The sequence below is a fragment of the Mirounga angustirostris genome, unplaced genomic scaffold (genome assembly GCF_029215605.1).
Source record: "Mirounga angustirostris isolate CCGP_5_RB_7025 unplaced genomic scaffold, mMirAng1.0.hap1 SCAF_9, whole genome shotgun sequence".
NCBI classification, from domain to species: Eukaryota; Metazoa; Chordata; class Mammalia; order Carnivora; family Phocidae; genus Mirounga; species Mirounga angustirostris.
This window is the reverse complement of record NW_026991717.1, coordinates 52,915,068-52,935,868: the sequence shown is the minus strand read 5'-3', so window position 1 is coordinate 52,935,868 and position 20,801 is coordinate 52,915,068. Positions and strand designations below refer to the sequence as shown.

The 20,801-nt window shown below is 43.9% G+C and overlaps 1 protein-coding gene across 3 annotated transcripts in view; it reads left to right on the top strand.

Annotated features, from left to right (window-relative positions):
- The first annotated feature begins 4,640 nt into the window (after positions 1 to 4,640).
- Positions 4,641 to 20,801, top strand: part of TMOD2 (tropomodulin 2) — a 47,733-nt gene continuing 31,572 nt past the window's right edge. For all 3 annotated transcript variants that reach the window (XM_064570474.1, XM_045900067.2, XM_045900068.3), the window contains exons 1-3: positions 4,641 to 4,799; positions 18,372 to 18,566; positions 20,057 to 20,213. In XM_064570474.1, the coding sequence (XP_064426544.1) occupies positions 18,441 to 18,566; positions 20,057 to 20,213 (283 nt within the window). In that variant the 5' untranslated portion in view covers positions 4,641 to 4,799; positions 18,372 to 18,440. The remainder of the gene's footprint in view (positions 4,800 to 18,371; positions 18,567 to 20,056; positions 20,214 to 20,801) is intronic.

Sequence of the window (20,801 nt, the reverse complement as noted above, 5' to 3'; positions counted from 1 at the left end):
AGAAGGCAGTCACAAAACACCACATATTATATATCCCACTTATGTGAAATGTCTAGAACAAGCAAATTCAGGGAAGAAAAAATAGATTAGTGGTCACCAGGGTCTGGCAGTGGGGGGGGTGGTCAGCCAATGTGTATGGGTTTGCTTTTTGGGATTTTGAAAATGTTCTAAAGTTAGATTGGGTGAGAGTTATGTAACTCTGTGAATGTACTAAAAACCATTTAATTGTATACTTTAAAAAGAGTGAACTTATGAAATATTAAATATATCTCAATGAAGCTGTTTTGAAACATGTACAGAGAATGGTTTAATAATGGTCCAACACCCGGCTTCCACCATTATCAACTCGTGACCAATCTTTTTTCATCTATACCCCGATGCTGCCACTCTACTATCACTCTCACACTGGCTTATCTTTAAAAGCAAACCCCAAATATTATTTCTTCTTCAAATATTCAGTGCATTTTCAGTAATATTTAATAGTATCTTTCTAAAAGATAAGGACTCACATCTAAAAACTTTAAAATAATATCTTAATATAATCAAATATCCTATGCTCTCATGTTGCCCCTCAATTGTCTCATAAATATGATTTTTTAACAGCTGTTTTGTTCAAATAAAGATGTGCTACATATTGCATTTCATTATTTGTCTCTTATGTTTCTGTGTGTCTCTAAGCTCTCCCCCTCTTTTAATTTTATTACAATTTATTTATCGGAGAAATAGGTTGTTGTATAGAGTTTCCCACATTCTGGATTTTGCTGATTGCATTACTATGATGTCATTTAACATGATCACTATTAGATAGTGATTCACTTTTAGATGCTTTTGCCAAGCACATTATAAATGTGACTTAATTCATAGTTCAGCAATGTAGTTGCCACGCCCTAGTGCTTACTAGGCATCAGATCCTTTGTAGCCTACTTGACACAACTTATCCCATTTAATTTGTATAACCACCCCATGTGGTAAGTATTATTATTCCCTGCCTGGAGATAAAGAAAATGAGGCTTAGAGAGGTTCAAACAAATTGGTCACAGTTAACGCCTGAGGCAGTAAATATCTGGGTTCAAACCCAGGTCTGTCCGACGTTACAACCCATACTTCTATGCATTACATGATAACATCCCCAACTTTTGCCTGTGGCTGTGGTTGTTGTTGTTTGTTTTTATAAACTGAGTAGTTCTTTAGTCCATCCAAAGAACTTACTTTTACATTTCATCTGTAACACTTAGGATGCTTTCAGCTTCAAGTAACAGAAAATGTCTCCAATTGACTCAGCAATAAGGATATTTATTATCTCATATAACACGAAATCCAGGGGCGCCTGGGTGGCTCATTGGGTTAAGCGTCTGCCTTCAGCTCAGGTCTTGATCCCAGGGTCCTGGGATTGAGCCCCGCATTGGGCTCCCTGCTCAGAGGGGAGTCTGCTTCTCTCTCTCTCTCTAATAAATAAAATCTTAAAAAAAAAAGAAAAGAAATCCAGAAGTGGGACGGCAGCAGGTCTGATTGATTTGCTGACTTAACAACATCACAGACTCAGGGTCATTCCATCTCTTTACTCTGCCATCATTGATGTGTTGGCTTTGTCCTAAGGGTCAAGTTTCAGGTAACACAGCCAGATGCAACAACATCCAGTGGAGATGGTGGAATGTTTCCCTGTATGTCTCTGTTTAAGAGCAAGAAAATTTTTCCCAGAAGGCTTTCAGCAGAACTCTCCTCAGGTTTCACTGACAGAACTGGGTCGCGTGCCCACCCCTAACTGCTCACTGGCCAGTCAAGAGGCTCTTATTCCCCTTGGCCATGATAGTTTTTGGAGTGTATCTCTGAGACGGTAATAGGGTCACCTCCCCTGGTGGGTGAACAGGATTCTGTAAAGAAGAAGGAAGAGGGGTGAATGGATGTTGAGTAAGCAAGCAACAGTATCTGCTCCATGTTCTTAATGAGCTATGCTACACATTCCATTGTGAATAATGCAAATACTTCCTTATAAGTGCCACACAAAATTTTTCACTTTCTATCAAGTGACATTTACTGTTGACCTATCAGCTTCCTTGCCTGCACAAAGACAGTAGATAAGATTATACGTAAGGTCCCTTCCAGCTCGAGCTGTTTCAAATGTACATTTTCATTTTCGAAAAAGCAAGTTGATAAATTAAACCTACAAGATATGATCCAGGAATTATGATGGGTTTCAGCTGACAAGTCCTAGGCATGGCTGACATCCTTCTCGCCCTTAAAAAGTTTTAGACATGGGTATTAGATTTAAAGAACCAAACAAACTGGAACTGATCATATCTTTCCATTAAGTTTTAACTATTAAAAATAGAAAGGTCAAATGTTCTACCTTCCTGCCTCTTTCGTTAACATCTACTAGCTTCTAGCCCTCATGGTACAGACAGAGGTTGATTAGAAGTTCTTTTTCATAACTTCCTTTCGTTTGGTGTCAGCATCCTCCTGGAGCTCATACATAGCTCTGTGACTGTCACAGAGCTCTCATAACTTTGCTTTTGCTGCCAACCATGACTTTAACTTAAGAAATCATTTCTATGCTTGCTACCTTTCACAGACTTTATCCGAAGTAATTCTCCATTCATTTCATCACACACAGGCATTTTCCTTGTGGGGAACCACAAGAAAACCAAAGAGAAAGATGGTACACCACTGAGTATTGTTGCTATATCAAACCTTTGCTACTCTTTCTTTCAACCTGAATAAAATTGTTTTATTACTTTAAGCTTAGGCCTACCATCAGCTTTCTCTGGGAAAACTGCTGGCTTGATTTGTAAGCGGTCCTGTTCTTATTTAACAGAGGCTATGATTGGTGATAAATTTATGCACAACACAAAAAAGTCAAAGATATCATGTCTCCCAGGACATTTGGAATAACAAATGACAAGAAAACTTGGGAGCGTGATTTAAGCAGGTTTGGTCACACCTCCATTTCATTTCACTATTTCCAGATCAGATGTGTCATCCTGGTGAAGAGGCCCAGGGTACAATCCATTACCACCGTTGAAAGTGGAAAGCACCTCCTGTGTGCCATTGTTCATCCGGCTAGTTCCAAGAGCCTTAGAGAATTAACTGTTTTCTGATTCAACCTAACTTCTGGGGAAGGCATGGCCCTGTTTTGAAATGTACAAAGGAAAGAGTGCTGAGAGTGCCTCTTTGGGGAAGGCCAAGAATGCACAGGGTGGAAGGAGAGAAGATAGGCTTAATTATCAACTAGATGACCCTGAGTAAGTTATATCACCTCTCTGCCTCTTAGAAATTTGGGGAAAATCCTTACTCTGTATCTCACAGATTGTTGCCAAAATCAAATGAGAACATGAATAGGAAAGTATTTTCACAAATGCAAAATTGTGTTGTTACTATTTTCAAATATGGAATTTCCTCTGCATTTTTTTTTTTTTTTTTTTTTTTTGCCACATGATACCTGCCTAGGTCATGCCAGACTATGATGCTGTTTCACCTCCATTCACCCTTTGACTACTTCAGGCAGATTACACCAGCAATGTTTTATCCATCTCTTTGGTTTATTTTCCTTCCATCACATCCCTAAGATGCAAATCTCACCATAAGGTGAAATACTGCATGGTGGCTACTTACAAAAGTCAACATACTTAAACTGTCCAGATAAATGCTACATACAAGAGTTGCACTAGAATAATGCAAAAGAGGTTCAAAAAGGAGTGAGAGCACATCTAATTAGAGAAAGCTTCTGGAAGATAATCCCATTATGCCACGTATTTTAGGAATTTCGGTCTTAGTCCAATGTCACCCCACCCCGCTTTCTTGCCTCAGAGACAAGAGCGTATTTTCTCTATCTTTGTAGCTCCCAAGGACCTGGCAGAGAGAACATTTCAGTACGTTCCGGGATGAAGTGAACTGGCTAAACGGCTGACAATAACAAGCGAGGTGGGTTTTAACATTTATCTGTCCAGCCCAATGAAGCTCACCTGTTTTTAACTTAGTATTATAGGTAGGGCTTTCCAGGCAAGAAGTGTGCCCAGGAACACCCCGTAACTTCCAAGGAAGGAACTTTATTGCGGATGTGTTAAGTGCCCAACACAGGTGCTTTCATATATGCACCATTTAATATGGGTTTAGTCCTCACAATGTATCTTCAGGCTTTAAGTCTATTTTACAGATGAGGATGCTAAGACTCGAGAGAGGCTGCGTTGTCCAGTCTAACATCTAGTAAAAGCCACTGCGTGTGCACGAGCTCTTCAATACCCTAACCCCCAAACGTTAAATCAGCCTCGCTCAACCCCACCTGCTTACCTCCCTCCTTTCAGGCATCTACTCCAGCTACTACTCCTTCCCCCGTCCCCGCCCCAGGCCCAGTAAAGCCAGTAAAAACTAGGTCTTAAGGCTTCCGCGTAAGGATGTTCACTCACCCAACTGCTCCTCACAGGCTTGAAAAGCCTTTGCCACCCATCCTATCCGTAGCCCCGAGCTTCTCAAAAGAGCCTGCACAGCCTTTTCCCAAGGCTGAGGTCCTCGTCGCCTGCAGAGCGGTGGCGGGGTCGGGACGTAGAGTCCGGGAGAGGACACCTGCAGGGGAGGACACCGCAGGGGGTCCCGCCTCCGTGCGGCCGCCGCGCGTCGCCGCGAACTACGCTTCCCAGGCTGCTCCGCTGCCGCCGCGCCCTCGGCGCCGCGCCCGGCGGGGAGCCGCCTGTTGATCGCCGCGCTCGCCCCGACCGCGGCGCCGCCCCTGCCCGGCGGTCCCCGCTACCTCCGGGCGGACGGACCGACTGCCCGCACCGCCGGCTCCGGGATGGGCGCACGGACGGGTGAGCGCGCGGGGAGGGGAGTGGGGGGGCGGCCGGGGCGAGGCGCGGTGTGCAGACCTCCGCCCGCCAGGCGGGGCGGCGGCTCCCTCCCAGCGGGCTGGAGGATGCTCCGCGCCGTCCGCGCTCGGCCGGGCGAGTGCCCAGAGCCAGGGCCGCCTGTAGCCTCCGCGGCCGGGCGGGCTGTGCGGGGCGGCGCGGGCAGGAGGCCCCTGCGGGGGTGTGGGTCCCACGCTCCGCACTGCGGCTCCGCAGCCTCGGCAGCCCGCCGGGCCGCTGCAGTGAGGGCGCGGTCTCCTGCCTTCCTCGCGCTGCGCGGCTGGGTTTTTCCACGCTGGGCTTTGTTCCCCACTTTCCCCTCTCCTGTGAACGTTAGACAGGCTCCTGGAGCCCGGTGCCTCTCACTGCATCGTTAAAGCGGGCGACGGGGAAGGATGCATTCCGGCTGGCGTCTTAAGATCCCTGGAGCTGTCACCCGCAGGGCGTTTCAGCCTCTGGAAAAGCGGCGTTCAGGGAGCGGCCTGATGCAGGTCCTCGAGACCTTTATTTTTTTTCCTGGTTAAGGTCATGGTAGCATGTGCTCCCTGAGTCTTCCTAAATTTTCCCTGTTGATCCGCAGAAATGAAGATGGATTTTAAAAATAATAATATTAATAAAAGGCTACTTAAACCGTTCCAAGGTGGGAAGGTGATGCAGGCAAAATGCAAATTAGCAATGAAGGAGGTCGTGAATGCTACGGCTTTATCTTGCCCATTAAACAGCCGAATCACAAGGCACTTGAGAAGGGAAGAAAAAGAACATCAGAGGAGGTATTTTTCAAATCAGGTTTCTGTCCTAGCTCTACCATTAAGGAGCTGAGGGACTCTGGGCAAGCCCTTTCACCTCTCTGAGTCTGTCTATCCGTGTAAAATGGGGCGTTTGGGCTACATGATTTCTAAACCTCTGTTCTTCCAAGATTCTCATATCAGGGGACTGAAGATATGCGGTTGCTTATGTTCAACACCATTACAAAAAGCCTGATTGTGACAGAACGAGTGGCTTTACCCTAGTGAGGAGGAAAGATTTTTCAGGGCTTAGGTAATCTGATTAAAAAAAAAAAAAAAAGCAACTGATTTTCTCTACTTTCTTCAGTCTAACCCAATAAATACGTATTATAGCCATTTTAATTTTTACAGAACTGTAAATTGGTAGGCAGCATGTGTTTGTTTTTGTTTTTAATTTGCTGAAGGTGAAGTTGTGAGATGGGCTGGTAGATGGAGAAGCAAATGGCTCCTGGGGTCTAGACTAAAGTGGTCAGATGTGGTCAGCAAGGACATGGGGGAAAGCCCCAGCAAGAAGTAACCAGAGAGTATATGCACTGAGGAAAGAGAGGATGGGTACTGATGGGTCATTGTTTGAATAATACACAATGAAAGGAATACAAGAACCAGAAAACCAGTGCTATGCAAACCCTAACATAACCGATTCAGGCAAGGACTCATCCATGGGTTCAAAACCTTTGAGTGAGAGGTTGTTGGAGAATAGGATTATCTCACCATGGATTACCTCGAGAAAATATGTCCTTACAATGGAAACAGGAGGAGGTCATCACCTCTGCCTAGTGATCAAGCTTACCAGCATCTAGTAGGAGTCTCCTGTTGGGATGCAATAAGATCATGACTTCGCCTATGCAGTGTTCCTGCCAAAAAGACTGGAAAGTCGAGTTTGGGAGTGTGGAGTTTTGTAGATTAAAATACTCAAGTGATGTAACAACCATTTCAGATGTATGAACTTTGGATCCTAGATCAGAAAAAAAAAAAAAAAAAAAGCTCTAAAAGGTGATTTGGAGACAATTGGAAAAATTTTAACATGGACTGCATATTACATAATATGATGGAATTTTCATTTTCTTACCCACAGTAGTGGTACTGTGGTTATGTAGGACACTGTGGTTCTTCGTGTGAGGTGCAGGTATTAGAGGAAATGTGTCGTGATATTTGCAACTTTCAGGTAGTTCAGGGGCAACAAGTCTAAGGGTGGGGGAGCAAGCTCAGGAATGTGGCAAAATGACAGTGAATCTAAGACAATGGTACGCAGGTGTTTGTTATACTGTTCTTTTATCTTTTCTGTAAGTGTGGACTTTTTAAATTAAAGTGGGAGAGAGCAGTGAAATTAGAGAGTACATAAAGAGAACTAGGTGGTTAGTGACACACAGCTGCAGTGAATCTGTGGCTTTGAGTTTCCAGGATTTAAGTCCTATTGGAGGTGTAAGTGGGCTCAGGGCAAGTTCCCTTTCTTGGTTTGTTTTGGCTACTGTCAATCATTTATTCTTTTTTTTTTTTTTTTAAGATTTTATTTACTTATCCGACAGAGAGAAAGAGAGCATAAGCAGGGGAAGTGGCAGGCAGAGGGAGAGGGAGAAGCCGGCTCCCCACTGAGCAGGGAGCCCCACGTGGGGCTCGATCCCAGGACCCTGGGATCATGACCTGAGCCAAAGGCGATGCTCAACCGACTGAGCTACCCAGACACCCCACAATCATTTATTCTTAAGATACTGCATCCCCTGGGGTGCCTGGCTGGTTCAGTGGATAGAGCATGCATCTCTTGACCTCGGGGTTGTGAGTTCGAGCCCCATATTAGGTGTGGAACCTACTTTAAACAAAAGAAAGGGAGAAAAAAAGATACTGCATCCCCTAATTCCAACCTCAAAGCATTAATAATTCCCAAACCTTTGAAATGCCAGTTCTACTCAAGAATCATTCTGAAAACACTGTCCCTTTCCTCTCTACATTCAAAATTTATGTCCGTATAGAAGGAAGTTCCTGGTAGTAGATCTTTATATTTTGAGTTAGGGGAGTGTTGGGGGAAAGAACAGATCCAGCCTTTTGACGGAACAGAAGGTGTAGGGTTTCCTCTCATTCTCTTTATTTGTAAATCACATACAACCAAATGGTTTCTTATAGACTATAAGTGGTTCGAAGAGGTTCGTAGAAGGCATGTGCAGAGGAAAACAAAATCAACTCTTAAGATACAGCACAATTTTATACAGAGCCTTTTGCTGCAAAGAGACTTTTGCTATGGGGCGCCTGGGTGGCTCAGTCCTTAAGCGTCCGCCTTCAGCTGTGTTCCCTCTCTCGCTGTGTCTCTCTCTGTCAAATAAATAAATAAAATCCTTAAAAAAAAAAGAGAGAGAGACTTTTGCTATACCTGGAATATACATGCTTTTATGTTTTGCCTCCTGTTTCGGCATCAGTGCTATCCATCTCTTTAAGTATGTTGCCAGGTTTCCCCTACTGACCTCTGGATAGAGTGGCAACGAGAAGGTCAGTTCTAGGACCGTGGGTAATAGGAGCTCATGAAACAGGGCACAAGGCCAGCTGTGCCAAGCCTGGAGATGAGTAAGGAGCAAATCTGAGGTACCAGCCCTACAAGGCCTCTCATCAGAGCAGCTGGAGGGGTCTAGAGTCTAGTAAGCTGGGCTGCTGTTCAGCCAGTATGTGCAGGGACAGCCATCCCTGTTGTTTAGAGCTGACAGCCATTCTGACAGGGCAGTGCCCATTCCATACCATTCGCTAAGTCTTGTGCACATCATCTTGATAAGCAGTCGTGAGTCAAGGTACACATAGTACCAGTACGGTACAACAAAACGTTGGTCAAAACCTGGCTGGAGTACAGAGACCAGAGTAAGAGATAAGATAGGTGAGTCAAAGACTACATAAGCAGGCAGGAGCCAGGGAGGCATGGGAATCAAAAGACAGGAAGTAGAGAACATAGTGTGCTAGTCAGGAAGTGAGAAGCCATCAATTCCTGAAAGCAAGGTGAACTAACAGACACAGATACCCACGTGCGAGACAAGGAGCTGGAAGTCGGGAAATAGGAACTCCTCGGAAAACAGAGAATGGGGCCAGACAAAGGGATAAGGCAGCAGCAGGAAGTAGGATCTGCCAAGAGAATTAGAAACCAGGTAGCAGTCTGGGCAGAGTCTAAGACTTCCATGCTAATGAGCTTCTGCCTCAACCAGGAAGTGCTTGGCTGCTTCCTACCAGGTGGAAACCTATCTCCTCCTTTGGCCAGCCTCTACATGGTGGCTCACTACACCTGGTAACGCTGACCCAGGGCTCTTAGAAGATGCTGCCTCTCTATATTCAACAGATCCTGACAAGGATAACAGAGGGAACAGATACTCCAAATAAAAGACTATTCCCAGACCAAGGACAAAAGAGAAATGGCTTTGACTGAGGGCGTGTATGTGTGTGTACTAGGCACAATGCCTAGTATACACATTATCACATTAAGCATCCCCTCCACCTTCTGAGATAAATACTGTTCTTTGCCTGTTTTACAGAGGAGAGCACAGAGGCTTGGAGAGGTTTCACTTGCCCACAGACCTGTAACGATCACACACAGACCTGTAACGATCACACCCAGTGCTGGTTGACTCCAAGGCCCCTGCTTTAAGTCTTCTGAACCTGGAGTGGGGGTGGTTCACTGGTGGGCACATTGTTTTAAAAGAAGACTGTTTTCAAGCAAAATTTGAGCTATGGCAACTTTTGTGTGGCAAGTTTGGGAAGTTAAGACCACACAGTCTCAAGATACAAACTCTTCAGGGCACCTGGGTGGCGCAGAAGGTGTCTGCCTTCTGCTTAGGTCATGATCCCAGGGTCCTGGGATCGAGCCCTGCATCGGGCTCCCTGGTCCGTGGGAAGCCTGCTTCTCCCTCTCCCACTCCCCCTGCTTGTGTTCCCTCTCTCGCTGTGTCTCTCTCTGTCAAATAAATAAATAAAATCTTAAAAAAGAAAAAAGATACAAACTCTTCATTCTGGTAAGATCTGTTCCTCATTTCCCTTTCAGCTTGTTCCCTTCAATTGCCCTGTCATACTTTTTGCCTGAAATTCCTCCTTATCCCGCCCCATTCTCTGTCCTTCATCCCCTGCAAGTATTCCCAGAATATGACAGGAGCCATTTGGTTGTTAAAAAAAAGAGAGAGAGAGAAACAGACATGACTGGACCATCTTCAAATAGCTAGATTTTGGGGCATGTGGGTGGCTCAGTCAGTTAAGCGTCTGCCTTTAGCTCAGGTCATGATCCCAGAGTCTTGGGATGGAGCCCCATGTCTGGCTCCCCGCCCAGTGGGGAGTCTTCTCCCTCTGCCCCTTCCCCTGCTTGTGCTCCTGCACTCTCTCTCTCTCTCAAATAAAATCTTTTAAAAAAACCCCAAATAGCTAGATTTCAAAACACAGGCTATGTGTTTTGTACATGTTTTTGTATTTGCCTACAGCTAGAAAGGAATTAAATATATAGGAACAACTCATGTCTTGTTGGAGGATATGATGATAATGTTGATTTTGTTCTAATTTACTAATTTTAGAAAATGTAGATTTGACCCTTATGCAGTTTGGTTCACTGATTATTTAAGAACTATTATGAAATATTGAAGATTTATAATAGAGAATAATAACTTCTCATTTCCCTACCCCTACCTGGGAATAAATCATCACCACTGTAGTTGAAGCCCGAGCCCCCCTTCTCCAGGCAACCTCCTCCCCCGCCCAGTGTGATGTATGTCCTTTCCATGTGTAGTCCTATGTAACTTTCCTAGAAATCTATGTCCTCCGACATGACTTATGGTACTGTTTTGCCAGTTTAAAAAACTTTTCACTAGGTTTTTAAGAGTATTTTTTGTTTATTCTTTTGCAAAAATTAGTCTCTGGTTTGGACAGGGCTTAATAAATAGGGCTGCTTGTTTTGGCTTTGGTTCCAAGTCTTTGTGTGTAGGCAGGGCCAAAGGCTGTGCACTTGGTGTGGTATCTGATTTTCCTCTTTCATACTGCAGTTATATGAATAAGGAAGTGGAAAGAGAAGCAAAGAAAGCTATACCCCTTGTTTTCCTTCCTAGAGCCTGTGTCTTTGGGTAACAGAAGAGTTAATGGGCGGCCCAAGCATTCTTCCTTCAGCTCTAGTCCTAACTCCTGTTTTCCATCTTCCTAACTGACTTGGTGTACATTCCCACCTGGACTCCGGAAAGCCTTGCTGGGCACTTGCTTCATCCCAGCATGTATGTCAGTATCTTGTTGCATGTTGAGTGCTTGCCATGGGACAGACACTCTGCTGGAGGTGAGGCTGCTGCAGTGCTTTGTGCAGACTTTCCACTGTGGCATCTCTAACAGGAGAGAACAGATGTGAACCTTTGTGGGGCCCAGGCGGGGGCTAAAACAGGCCAGCCAGCCATGAGCCAGAAATCTGCAATTTGACCTTAAAAGCCCGGTGAATGCTGCATTCTTCTCCACAGTATATCTGTATTTTGTATTAAACAGTTGTAACTGGCTCTCCCCCAAATCTTAAGTCAAAGTTGTGCTCCGGGAGGATGCACTATTTTTTTCTTCTCTGACTTTGACACCCCCTCATTTATGCAACATATGCAATTTGTCTTAACAGGTACTGTTACATAGTATTAACATGTTATTGTAACTACTTGCCCTGCTAAACTGTAAGTTTGGTTGGGGCACAGGATACCATTTGTTTTGTTCACTGCTGTTGTCCCAGCAGTATCTGGAAACGATAGGCTTTCAGTAGATACTTGTTGAATGAATATACAAACCTGAGCTTGAGAAGCCTAAGACTATAAAGAATTACCATGTTGTCCCTGTCTTCTGGGAGTTTGTGGTATAGCTGAAGAGAAAACCATATATGTAACGAACATGAAAAGATAACAAGAAAGCAAGAGATGAACACCAAATTGGTGACAGACAGTGTGAATTTAGGAAGAGGAGCAATTTCTGTGGTCTTATGTGGCCTCAGAAAGTTCTATGACACAGAGTAGAGGCACTGCAAAAAATGGAATGAACTCTGGACCAGTGGGTAACTTCACCTCTGTGCTCATTTTCTTCATTTGCATTTGTTGGATGCCTACTTTGGGTCAAGACTTATGTTGGGGCACCTGGGTGGCTCTGTTGGTTAAGTGTCTGCCTTCGGCCCAGGTCATGATCCCGGGGTCCTGGGATGGAGCCCTGGATTGGGCTCCCTGCTCAGTGCGGAGTTGCTTCTCCCTCTTACCTTTACATAAAATTAAAAAAAAAAAAAGACTGTGTCCTTACAGAGATTAGTGAGGAAGACAGAGATAAAACAAGCAATGATAATAAAGTCAAGAGCTGTGATCAAGGGTTATGCCATGGGGGAGGGAAGTGACCCAGACCTTGTCTCTGTGTCTGAACAAGGCCTCCCTGAGGAATTGAAGCTTACATGAGACCAGAAGATGAATTAAGACAGCATCCAACTGAGGAGGGTGGGGGTAACTAGTGCTCTGAGCAGAGTGAGCAGCATAAGGCACGATCCAGGAATTGGAAGTGGTCCAGGAGGCTGGAGCCAGGAGGAGATAGAGAGTGTGGTGCAGGATGAGGTTGATGAGGATGACAGGGGCCATACTGTGAATTTGATCCTTATCCTCAAGGCAATTGGAAGCCGCTGGAGGACTTTAAGTTTGTTTAAAAAAGGGCAAACTTGTTTAAAAAAGATCACTTTGGGGGCGCCTGGGTGGCTCAGTCATTAAGTGTCTGCCTTCGGCTCAGGTCATGGTCCCAGGGTCCTGGGATCGAGCCCCACGTCGGGCTCCCTGCTCTGAGGGAAGCCTGCTTCTCCCTTTCCCACTCCCTCTGCTTGTGTTCCCTCTCTCGCTGTGTCTGTCTCTGTCAAATAAATAAAATCTTAAAAAAAAAAATCATTTTGACCATTTGTGTGGAGAATGGATGGAGAGTGGGTAAGGCTGGATGTGGCAGTACAGACAAGTCCAGTAGGTGGATTCTAACACGTTTAGGTAAGGACAGGATTTGGTGATTGATGGGGAGGGGGCGGGGAAGACAAGGAAAAGAAGGTGTCAAGGATGGCTCCCTGGTTTCTTGGCACCAACTGGAAATTCTAGAGTAGAGGAAGCCGTTTGGTAGGACAAATGATGAGAGTCCTCAGAGGTGCTGGAGGCAGCCAAGTAAAGATGTTGGTTTGGCAGTTAGAAATATTTGGATCTAGCCCTCAGGAACAAAGTCTAGGACAAAGATAGGGATTTAGGGGTCTTTAACATATGGATTATAGTTAAAACTCTGGAGACAGTGAGTTCCCCAGGGAGAATGATAGTGTGAGAAGAGAAATGCTAAAACAGGACTATTGAGGATGCCAGCACCTAAAGTGGAGGAAGAGGAATTGCCAAGATAGAGTGAGCAGGGAAGTGAGAGAAAAACCATCTATGCTGCTGGACTGCATGATCTCTAAGGCCTCAGTCAGCTCTGACATTCTGTGGTCCTGAAGAGCTGGGATTTGAGCCAGGTCTCAAAAGCAGAGCCCATGGATAGGCCATGAGAATAGAGAAGGGCATTCCAAGGAATATTACCATCTCAGCCAAAGTCCCAACAAGAAACAGAGGACACACTCAAACTGGATCATTTGAAACAGTTTTAATAAAGAGGCTATTTACAAAGAGGTAGGGTGGGTTTAGGGAATCCAGTAAGGCAGAAATCTGGTGCTAGCCACAGCAGAGACCCTTCACCACCCCCAGGCCTGAAGTCCGCTGAAGGGGAGAGCAGCTGAATATAAAGAGCTGCCTGAGAGGAGATGGGGCCTTCTGGACCAACCTCCGTCTCTCCCTGCCCTCCAGCTTCTTGCCAGGGCCTGTGCTGGCCAAACGTAAGCCCAAGAACAAGAGAGCCCATGGATGCAGTATAAATACATTATATTCCTGGGGCACAGAGCAAGGTGGAGAGTGGATGTAGAAGGGCAAACAGAAGATATCCATAACAATTATCTCGAAAAATGGAAATATATGGGTAAGAGGGTGTATTCATTTCCTATTGCTGCTGTCACAAATTCAGTGGCTTAAGACAACAAGGATTTATTATGTTACAGTTTTGGAGGTTAAAAATCCAAGACTGGTTTCACTGGGCTAACGTCATGGTGTCAGCAGGTCTGCACTCCTTTCTGAAAGCTCTAGAAGAGAATCCATTTCCCTTTCTTTCCCAGCTTCTAGAGGCCGGCCACATTTCTTGGCTCTCAGCCCCTTCATCCGTCTTCAAAGCCAGCAATCACATCACTCCGACCCTCTGCTTCTGTCATCACATCTCCTCTGGCTCTCCTGCCTTCCTCTTCCTGCTTTTAAGAGCCCTTGTGATTCTGTTGGACCCACCCAGATAATCCAGGATAATCTCCCTATTTTAAGATCCTTGATTTAACCCACCTGGTCCCTTTTGCCATGTAAAGTAACACATTCCCAGGTCCTAGAGGATTCGTATTTGGACATCTGTAGGGCGGTCATTATTCTACCTATCACAGAGAGCCAGTAAGCCTTTTTGGCTGGAGTAGAGTAACTCCCTGGGAAAGTAATGAAGACAGAAAGCAGAAAGTGCAAACTGACGCCAAATTATGGGAGTTTTGGATGCTAGACTGTCTGAATTTCATTCTGTAGACAAGAGGGAGCCATCGGAAGTCCTTACCCAGAGAAGTGGCTTTTTAGCAGTGTAAAGAGAGATGACCTGATTGTGGTGTTCTAGTGGCTTACGGGGAAGAACAGAAACCTTTCAAGATGCCATTATGATAGTTTGGGCCCAAAGGACAAAGATGCAAAACAAGAGAGACAGGAAGAAGGGGTGGTGTGAAAAGTTCTGTGCAGGGCGCCTGGGTGGCTCAGTCGGTTAAGCGACTGCCTTCAGCTCAGGTCATGATCCCAGCGTCCTGGGATCGAGTCCCGCATTGGGCTCCCTGCTCAGCGGGGAGTCTGCTTCTCTCTCTCTGTGTGTCAAATAAATAAATAAAATCTTGAAAAAATGAAAACAAAAACAAACAAAAAGTTCTGTGCAGTCAATCTACAGGAGATGCTAACCAAGTGGCCATGGAAAGAAGAGGGAGAATTGAAGGGTGGTCCAAGTTTTTAAAGTGTATGACTGGTAGGTTAATGGTATGATCTAGAAAATCAGGAGAGCAAGTCAGTTTCATAGAAAGATGTGAAATTAGGAGTACAGTTGTAGAATCCTGGACTAGAAATACAAACAGAATCTTACCAGGTCTAAGATATCACCAATTTAAAACACATCAACGTTTTATGTACCACTAAGGAAAAAAATGCTACCAGCTAAAATATGATGCTTGCTTCCTTAAAAATATAATTTTCACTTTATTGAAAGAACAGTTTTAGACTTACATGTAGACTTTTTTGAAATCTTTTAACATACATACAAAAATTGCATATATTTAAAGTGTACAGTTTGCTAAATTTTAACATAAGCACGCACCTGTGAAACCACCACATCAAGGTAGTGAATAAACATATATATAACTCAGAATTTTCCTTATGTCCCTTCATGATCCCTTCCTCTGCCCCTCCCTACCTCTCTCTCTTCCATCCCCAAGCAACTACAAATTTGCTTTCTGTCATATAAATTACAGTCTCTAGCATTTGAGATAAATGGAGTCATACCCTATGCATTCTTTTGGGTCTGGCTTCTTTCATTCGATATAATTATTTTGATGTGCATCCATGTTGTGTGTTTCAGTAGTTCATTCCTTTTTACTTCTGAATAGATTTCATAGTGTGGATATGCCATGATTTGTTTTTCCATTCACCCACCAATGATCATTCAGTTTATTTACAGTTTTTGGCTTTTTGAAATAAAGCTGCTATGAATAGATTTTTAAAATTATAGATCACCCTGGGCATGCAATTGAAATGAATTGATTAATATTCTTAAAAGTTCTTCACATTTCGAGTGTAACTTTTTGAATCACTTTGTTTATTAACATATAATGTACTATTTGTTTCAGGGGTTCAGGTCTGTGATTCTACAGTCTTACACAATTCACAGTGTTCACCATAGCACACACCCTCCCCAATGTCCATCACGCAGCCACCCCATCCCTCCCACCCCCCTCCACTCCAGCAACCCTCAGTTTGTTTCCTGAGATTAAGAGTCTCATGGTTTGTCTCCCTCTCTGGTTTCGTCTTGTTTCATTTTCCCCTTGTTTCTCAAATTCCTCATATCAGCGAGATCATATGATACTTGTCTTTTCTCTGATTGACTTATTTCTCTTAGCATAATACCCTCTAGTTCCATCCATGTCATTGCAAATGGCAAGATTTCATTTTGTGATGGCTGCATAATATTCCATTGTATATATACCTTTGATTCACAATCATGAATGTCTGTTTTTTTCCACCCAGTATCTCCTCTGTGCCATCAAGAGTGGTAATTTTTTAAAAAACCTGTAAAAGAACTATAAGCCATTACTGCTGGGCACTTAAGCCCACTCTGTAATTATGTGGAACTAACTTAACCTGCATCTTCCTTTGAGAGTGTCGCTAAACATGCCTGAGTTGCCACCTGTCTCACTCCCCATTAGGTTTTAAAAGTCCACTATTTTTACAAATCCCTGGGATTTTTTTTTCTCCCAAATCCCTGACACCCATTCTTCTAGTTTTGAAGCTGGTTCTTTTGATTTTATGCATTCATAGGCAATGTCAAGTACATCTTGACTGCCGCTGGGCCCATAGTAATCGTAGGATCATCAATTATAAAACACATCTGCATTTCAAAATGTTAAATGTGGGAAACTGTGTAACTTCAAGTCCATTAAGAAGGATGGTTCAGGGCGCCTGGGTGGCTCAGTCGGTTAAGCGACTGCCTTTGGCTCAGGTCATGATCCTGGAGTCCCTGGATCGAGTCCCGCATCGGGCTCCCTGCTCAGCAGGGAGTCTGCTTCTGACCCTCCTCCCTCTCATGCTCTCTGTCTCTCATTCTCTCTCTCGCAAATAAATAAAAAAATTAAAAAAAAAAAAAAGGATGGTTCAACCAGTTCATTTGATGGTTAAGGGCTTGGCAGATTTAGTTCTGTGCCCAGTGTCACATAATTAGTGGTAGCTGGGGCCAAAACAAAATTTCTATGATCTAATTGGTCTCTGACTTTAGTGGGATGGTTTTTGGGGGAGGGTTCTGTTTATTTATTAATTTTACTGTACTATAGCAATGAAAGCTTAAAAGAAGGCTGGCCAATGGAAAAAAGTCACGTTTTACATAGAAAAGACACCCAAACAGAAAACCACAAACTTGAATGTGGTGAACTAGTAAGAGAGAGAAAAAACATTCCAGTAACCCTTCAGCGGCTCACCTTCAACTGGTTTCTTCCTATGCCAACCCATTCTTCATTCTTACCTTTTGAATTACTTTATGGAAAAAATGGGCTTCTCAGATGATTCCTCTGGTTTTAAACATTTGTGGCAGCTCCCCATGTCCAACAGAATAGAGCCCAGGGTCCTTGGCAGGGCTTATAGGGAAGGCCCTTCACACATGTCCCTTTCTGGTCTTTAGCTCTTTCCTCTCTCTGTAGCACACCAACCGTTCAATAAATTCAATAAAATCCCATCGTCCACCTTCTTATCTTTGTGCCTTTGTTTATGCTGTTCCTTTTCTCTGGAATAACCCTTCCCCACCCTCGTCCGCCTATGGTCTCTTCCTTCAAGGCTCAAAGGCAACCTCTTTTTCACAGTTTCCCTTCAATCCCCCCACCTTTACCCAATGATTACTTCCTCATGTGTTTTTAAACCTATTTTATACTTCTGTTCTAACACTTATCAAGTATTTGTGTGTCTCACTGAGCTGTGATCTTCTTGAAGAAGAGGTCACATCTTGTTTATCTTTAGATTTCTGCTTTCTAGATGTGTGCCTGGCAAATAGTAGGTATACAGCAAATTTAATTGCCTTGAAAGATCTGATTGAGTTTAATACCGCCTAGGGAGAAACACAATCAGCTAAGTACCTTGCTATTTCCTAAATGCAATATTATCTTTCTAGAGGAGAGATGGAAAATCCTCTGCAAGAAAGATGGGATTGAGTAAGAATGACATTCTGGGTGGAAGTTTAGCAGTGAGGGGGTATAAAAGAAGGGGTTGAAAGGAGAATGGACTAGAGGTTTAACGAACTAGGGAGCGTGACTAAGGACACAAAAGAAATGGGAATAGAGAGAGCAGGAGATGAGGGAAGAAAAAAAGAGAATAGAAGCGTGGAGAGAGTATGTAGTCAGGATTTTAGAATCTTACTGAGATTAATTGCAGGGAGTCACTGCACAATGCTTTCTCACATGGACGTTCCAAACTCTCTTTCCTGAATGAACCCCATTTTGTATTCTTCACATCACTCTCTCCCTGAAAAGACACAAGTGTGCTTCTTACGACTGCCTTACAATTTGTTCATTGTTTTCCACTGTTTTCTATGGAAAGCTGGAGGAGGCAGAGTAGTGTGGGGGAAAGGCACCCACCACGCTGGGAATCAGGAGGCCTGGCACGTCCCAGCTCTGGAGCCTTGAGCAAGCAACTTAGCCACCTTCACCTCAGAGTCTTTATCTGTCAAGTGGATATTAGTATCTGTCCAGGCTTCCTTTCTGGGTTGTTTGTAAAGATCTAAATTAGTGGAAGAAGCTGTGAGGTTGCTCTGCAAATGGAAGTGATATTACTGATTCGTGGAATTATTCGTCCAATAAAGACTCCATGGGCAGATGGCACAGCCCTTGTCTCCTGTGAATAAGTCCTGTTTGCAGAATAAGATAACAGTGTTTCTTTCTTATTGGTAGTATTCTGAAGTCTCAGGAAGCTGCCCTGTTTAAATGTTCGTGACCCATGAGAAGGGCATATAAGAAGCCATGGCGCTCCCCTTTCAAAAAGAGCTGGAGAAATACAAGAACATTGATGAGGATGAGCTTCTTGGCAAACTCTCAGAAGAGGAACTGAAACAGTTGGAAAATGTTCTTGATGACCTAGATCCCAAGGTTGGTGACCTGGGACTGAAACATGGTGGTCAATGGTAGTAGGGGATAAATGGTGTGGCTTGGTCCTTAAACAATAGTGTAGAAATCCCTTGCCTCCAAATACAAATTCTGCGTTCTTCCCCTGATTGGTTCCGGTCTGACAGATTCATAAAGAACCTCAGTAGCCATGTGTACAATATGATAGGACAAATGTATTTCTCAAAAACCAATTTAATGTAAATGGTAAAAAATATTTTCCATTGCTTGAGAAAGGGCTAGTCGGACTTAAGGAAGAAGAAAGGAAAGAGGAAAAGGGAACAAATTTTAACCAAATTTCTTCTGTGAGGCCATACACTCTACTGGGCATGGAAGCCCTTGGGGTAAATTATATTACACTCATTTCATAATTAAGGGGGACAGACGAAGAGAAGTAATTTACAGAGGATCCCATACTAGTAAACATCAGAGATGATATTTACACCAGGCCTTTAACCCCACAAACAGATCTTTTTTACACCTCATTTTTTTAAAAAAGCATGAATGACTTGAAGTTTTTGGTGATCTCACAACAATGGATGGATTTAAATTATAACAATAATATTATGTAAATTTAAGTGGAGATTCTACTATTTTTATGAGCTCTTGAAAAGCAAAGTAGTTTGTTACAGTGTTTGTTTAGCAAGCACTTTCTTTAGCGCTGATGGTGTTTTTTTAAAATTAGAATCAGAGGCATCCAAAATAGTGATTTTACTATAAAGAAAAATGTCACTAAAAATTATTTATATGATATTCTGATATGCCAGACACTTTGGATATTTTATTTATTTTTAAGAATATTTTTATCTTTGACGGACATTGGGGAGGGTATGTGTTGTAATGAACACTGGGTATTATATAAGACTGCCAAATCACAGACCTCCACCCCTGAAACAAATAATTAAATTAAAAATAAATAAAATAACCCAAAACACAGCCTTAAAAAAAATGTTTTTATTTTTGAACCTTAAGGAAGGAATCACTCAGCTTAGTCAAGCAGGTATCAGCATCTCCCCTAATATTTACTTATGTGCTGGGATGTTTTCCCAGGAAAGAGGCTAGAAATAAGAGAGTATAGCCATGTTGGCTCCTTGTTAGTCTCTGTATGCCTACCTGGAAGCACCTCAGGTACAGACCTGGCCAAACCCAAGTGTGATCTACGAGGAAGGAGGCCGTGAAGGGTGCCTGGCCTTTTGCTACCACATTCTAGAATGCAGCTGCAGAAGACTCAGAGGCGGCTCTAGCCAGCTGTGTGGGCCTGTGCGCATTAGCAGAAACATCTCAGCACAGAATGGGCCAGGGTAGGGCCTCAGAGATGCGCCAGAGTCCCCAGCCCTCAGTGCACACCTGCATCTCTGCACAGGTATCCTTCTCCCTGCCTCCCCCATAGACAGCTGGGCTGGGGCGGGGGGCCAAGTGACAGAGTATCAGTAGGGCAAACACCTTCCTTCCTGCTCACACCTCTGTCTCATCAGAGTGCACTGCTACCAGCTGGATTCCGACAGAAAGACCAGACCCAGAAAGCAGCCACTGGCCCGTTCGATCGCGAGCACCTCCTCATGTACCTGGAGAAGGAAGCTTTGGAACAGAAGGACAGGGAAGACTTTGTGCCCTTCACTGGAGAAAAGAAAGGTAAGGGCCCCAGGTGCCACATCCTGGGACAAAGGTACTCCTCATATCTTGTCATGGGGGGTCCAGCAAGGGAACTGACCTGGAAGTGGGAAAGAAGCCCAAGAACTGGATTCATAATTAAAAAGAATCATGGCTGGTAGAGACATGCCAGTATACTTTTGTCCAAACCTATAGAATGCGCACCACCAAGAGTGGACCCTAATATAAACTATGGACTTTGGATAATAATGATAGCAATGTAGGCTCATCAGTTGTAACAAACGTCCCACTCAGCTGCACAGTGTCATTGGGGGAGAGCTTGTAAGCGTGGGACAAGGAGTATATGGGAACTCTCTGTACTGTCCTCTACGAACCTAAAACTGCTCCCAAAAAATACAGTTTACTAGTTACAAAAAAAATTATGGCAGAATATGTAAGCTAATTAAATTAATACTTAGAGTGTAAAGGTACTCAAATTAGTTCTGTGAAAAATATCTTAAGCCCCAAAGAAAAAGCTTTGGCAGCATGAGGTAGTATTGTGCCCGAAAGAAGGTCCTATAGGCGTTGGTGCGTTTCTCTTAGCCCAGGGCTTTACTGACCGCAGGCATC